The following is a 5007-nucleotide window of genomic DNA, read 5'->3' on the forward strand; positions in this document are numbered from 1 at the left end:
TTGTACTTGTATATATATCTGCACAGGTTAATCTGGAGTCTGGTCCTAGCCTCGTCACTACCTCGCCGGGGTTAGGCCAGACACTTACCGGCACATGGGGTAAACAATTAAAGCTGGGGGAGGGAACATGTTTCGGGGGTAACAGATAAAAACAAAATATCATAATAGGGGGAAAACTACAATTTAACTTCTAACGCGGGATAAAGAAATAAAGACAACTTTCATTTTCAGTTTCATCTTGTTGCAGGCGTGCAACCCAATCCCATTTCTCATATCTCCTGGTAGGCGTACCACCCGCTCCTATTTCACTCTTATCTTGTGGTAGGCGTACCACCCGCTCCCATTTCATCAATCTTGTGGTAGGCGTACCACCCGCTCCCATTTCACTTTTATCTTGTGGTAGGCGTACCACCCGCTCCCATTTCATCAATCTTGTGGTAGGCGTATCACCCGCTCCCATTTGATCATATCTTGTGGTAGGCATACCACCCGCTCCCTTTTACAGTTCATCAATTACAAGAAATCCCGGCAAGGGAACATAAGCAAGATAATAATTTCCCGGCAAGGCAAAAAAATATCTAAACAGTCATCCTGGCAAGGGAGAAGCAGCTATAACCAATCTTACCTTAGCTTGTACTCAGCTCAATTAATGGCAATGCCCAATCATAATTAAGAGCTACGAGAATAGGACAAATTTCTGCTCAATATAGAAGATCAATAATTAAAGCATCCGAAATGTCACTTAAGATCACAACAACTTTCAATTTATGACTCACGGTCATGCTCGACACCAACGTATAGATACTCGTCACCATGCCTATACGTCGTACTCAACAAGAAGCAAGTAGAAAATATGACTCAACTCCTAATCCCTCAAGCTAAGGTTAGACCGAACACTTACCTCAAACTTCCACGGCCAACTCAATCCTCAATTATCGCTTTTCCTCTCGAATCCGGCTCCAACCCAATCGAATCTATACATAATTGACTCAATATCATCAATAAGAGCTATGAATCCAATTCCTATGTCCAATAGTAACTTTCCAATCATTTTTCCCAAAATACCAAAAATCGACCCAGTCCCGCTTGGTCAAAACACGAGGTTCGGACGAAAATCAAATCACCCATTCACCCACGAGCCCGAATATATAATTTGTTTTCAAATTCGACCCCAAAACGAGGTCTAAATCAAGAAAAATCGAAAAGCCCTAACTCTACCCAAATCCCTAATTTTCTACCCTTAATAACATGTTTTAGGCCTAGAAATTCATTAGATGTTGATGAAAATGGAAGAAAATGAGTCTAAGATTACATACCTATGAATTTGTTGTGATATCCTCTTTCAAAAATCGACCAATTTGGAGCTAAGATGAAGAAGTTACGAAAGTTTGAAAAATTCTCGGTTAAACTACTATTTTTAAAACGCTGGGCAGAACTTCATCGCGTTCGCGATGGGTCTCCCGTGTTCGCGAAGAGTAGCCTTACACAGGCTTATGCGATCACGATACCTCTTACGTGTTCGCGAAGGGTTGGCCCCCCGACCTTCGCGTTCGCGGGCCTAGGAACGCGTTCGCGTAGAGGAAACATGCTAGTTTCCATACCAGCCCCCATTTACCCTATGCGTTCGCGAGACGTGGGTCGCGTTCGCGTAGAGCGACCCAATAGTGCTCCACGTTTGCGATCCTTATGTCGCGTTCGCGTAGAAAAAAAATCCCCTGTCCCCATTTTACCTTACACGACCGCGAGAGTGACTACGCGATCTCGAAGAGCAACAAGCTCGGGCACTTGTTGCAGATTTTCTGCAACTTTTCTAAGTAAAAAACCATCCGAAACACCTCCGAAGCACTTCCCGAGCCCTCGGGGCTCCTAACCAAACACATGTACTAACTCAACAACATCATACAAACTTATCGGTGCGATCAAATCGCCTAAATAACCTTAAAACAATGAATCAAACCTCCAAAATCAAGAATTTTTCCAAAACTTCATCAAGTTTCAAATTTAGAACTTTAAGTCCGAAACACGTCAAACGACGTCCGTTTTTAACCAAATTTTACAGGAAGGACTTAAAACATATATAAGATCTGTACCGGGCGCCAGAACCAAAATACGGGTCCGATACCAACACGTTCTAATCAAACTTCATTTCAGTTTTCCTGAACAATTTTAGAAAAATAATTTCCTTTAAAAATTCATTTCTCGGACTCGGGACCTCGGAATTCAATTTCGGGTATACGCCCGAGTCCCATATTTTCCTACGGACCTCCGGGACCGTCAAATCACGGGTCCGGGTCGGTTTGCCCAAAATGTTGACCTAAGTCAAATTTATTCATTTTAACATCAAAACTTAGCATTTTTCACTAAATTTCATATTTAAGCTTTCCGGCTACGCGCTCGGACTGTGCACACAAATTGAGGCGACTCTAAATGAGGTTTGCAAGGCCTTGGAAGCACAAAATGGATAAGAAAACAGGTGATGACCCTTTGGGTCGTCACAAGACCCTTTCTCCTCTCTTTGGTCCTCCTCTCTCCCTCTAATTGTTAGAGAAAAATGTTGAAGAATGGCTTAAGGGGGTGTTTTAACGGAATGGGGGTCGGGTTTTAAATTAGGAAAATGGTTATGCAGCCCGCAGAGTGACAACAGAAAGGGCCTTCAGGAAGTTGAGTTTTCTGACTGTGTATGCGACCGGTATGCAGTCCACATACCTGTTCTCTGATCGCATAATGCACCGCAGAACTGCCCCTCGCAAAAGTTCAGGGCAAATATGCGATCAATATACGGCCCGCATACCGATTATGCGATCGCATAATTGGGCCGCATAACTGGCCTCAAGATTGGCCAACTTTCTGTTGCACTCTGCGACCATTATGCGGTCCGCAGAGTGATTATACGGCCGCATAATGGGCCGAAGAAACGCATTCGTTTGAGAAACATTTTCCTCTAAGCTGAAGGGTACGATTCAATCCAAAAGGTCCGAACTGCAGGAATCCAACTCGGCACCATGAAATCCCGAGTTTTGGTTGAGAATTTTATGGGTCTTTACACGAATAAGATTGATATAACTTTTTCATCAAAAATGTATTCATCGATAAAGCAATTATGCACGAAAGAATGTAGTAGATACAACTTTTCATCAAAATTGTATTCATTAATATACAGTTGATATAATTTTTTCATCAAAATTGTATTCACTGATACAATCATTATACGCGAACGAATACAATTGATACCGTTTTTTCATCAAAATCGTATTGATTGATACTAGGGGTGGCAAAATGGTTGAAAGAAAGCAGTTAACCACCCATATTATCCACTAAAAAATGGGTTGAATAATGAACTTTTTAAAGACGGGTCAAATATGGATAAGAACCATATTATCCATTTAGATAAGCAATGGGTTTAACTTTTACATTTGTGGTAGAAACATATTCAACTCTCTCTAGAATGAAACCCTCTCAGTGAAAGCTGAAAATGACGAGGAAGTCGAAAGCTAGAGGAGGAAGCCAACAGAATCAGGAGATTGTTCAACAACCATCCAATGCAAGAATTGGAGTTCCGAATTCAGCTGATGCGAAGAAAACTCGGAGCATCAATGTCCTATAAGGAATTACTCCATTAGAGTTAAATAAGGCAACAATGGAATAAGAAACACCAGTGAAGCTCATGCATGGAGGTGTGAGGGAGCACAATTCTTCAGGAAAGCAGTCATGGGCAGATATTGCGGAGAATGAAATAGCACACGAAGGTATGTCGGGGGTTGAACCTCAAATTGAACCTAAAATGAGGTTATGGAGCAGAATTGTAGCTAATAGTCCTGATGTATAGGAATTAGAGTTGAAACCTAATGAATCTACAAAACAAAATGTTAAAATAACTATGGAGGATATCAAAGAGGAAATAGAATACTGGAGTAATGCAGTGATTTGTTATGTACTTGGATCGAATCCACCTCCAGTAGTTATAAATGGCTACTTCCACAGAATCTGGGGGAAATTGGGAATAGACAAGGTTGCTCAGGTGAACAAAGGTGTATTTCTGGTTAGATTTACGCAAGCTGAGAGTAGAATGAAGGTGTTGGAAGATGAAGTCCAGATGTTTGATAAAAAGCCTGTTATCATAAAGCCTTGGACACCAGATGTAGACACTAGAAAGGAGTTGTTCAGTACTGTGCCTATATGGATTAGGCTCCCAGGGCTGGACATCAAGTACTGGGGAAAGAATTCATTGACAAAAATTGCGGAATTAGTGGGTAAACCTCTAAAAGCAGATAGAGCCACAACATGGAAGGAGAGGATGACATTTGCAAGAGTGTTAGTAGAAGTTACACTTGATCAGCCTTATCCACAAAGCATAATGTTTGAGAATGAAATAGGGAAAATAATTGAACAAAGGGTGCACTATGAGTGGAAGCCAACACTATGCAAAGAGTGTAACAATTATGGGCATGAGATGGTGGAGTGTAGGAGACATATTCAGGCAGAAAAACAGATGGCAGCTAAAAAAGAAGGGGATACGCAGAATAAGGCAGAAAAGGAAAAGGAGCAGAATAAAGATGGAAAGCAGGAAGGGAATCAAAGTCAGATTGGAAGGGAACAAAATGCTAGTGAAAACAACAATGTAAAGGAGGGGGTTAAGGCAATATACATACAGAAGGGGAGTAGAGCACAAAGAGGAAAGGATATAACCAGAAACAACATCAACTTAGAGAATTCATTTGGTGCATTGGGAGAGCCAAGTAACCTGGGAGTAGCGGAATAGGGGAATAAGGGGCCTGGAAAGAAGTTGGATAATGGAAGTGGGGAAGGAGAGCAAATATTGGGGAAGGGGGGAAGCCCTCCCCAAAAGAATGGAAAGTATAGGTTTCTGGAATACCAGAGGACTAAATAGACTAGCAAAGCAGAAGGAAGTTAACTTGTTTCTGCACCAATGTAAAGTTGGTCTATTTGGACTCCTGGAAACAAAGATTAAGAGGAATAATGCTCAAAAGGCAGCTCTTAATCTTTGTA

The 5007-nt window shown here is 41.5% G+C and overlaps 1 protein-coding gene across 1 annotated transcript; it reads left to right on the plus strand.

Moving 5' to 3' along the window:
• Window positions 3878-4759, plus strand: LOC109225967. The gene has a single exon (XM_019390773.1). It carries the CDS (start codon window positions 3878-3880, stop codon window positions 4757-4759), a length of 882 nt encoding a protein of 293 aa, XP_019246318.1.

The sequence above is a fragment of the Nicotiana attenuata genome, chromosome 5, assembly GCF_001879085.1.
Source record: "Nicotiana attenuata strain UT chromosome 5, NIATTr2, whole genome shotgun sequence".
Taxonomy (NCBI): domain Eukaryota; kingdom Viridiplantae; phylum Streptophyta; class Magnoliopsida; order Solanales; family Solanaceae; genus Nicotiana; species Nicotiana attenuata.

Bases quoted from the DNA above. Each gene is read 5' to 3' on its own strand.
- LOC109225967 (XM_019390773.1), top strand. From the start codon at position 3,878: ATGGAGGATATCAAAGAGGAAATAGAATACTGGAGTAATGCAGTGATT.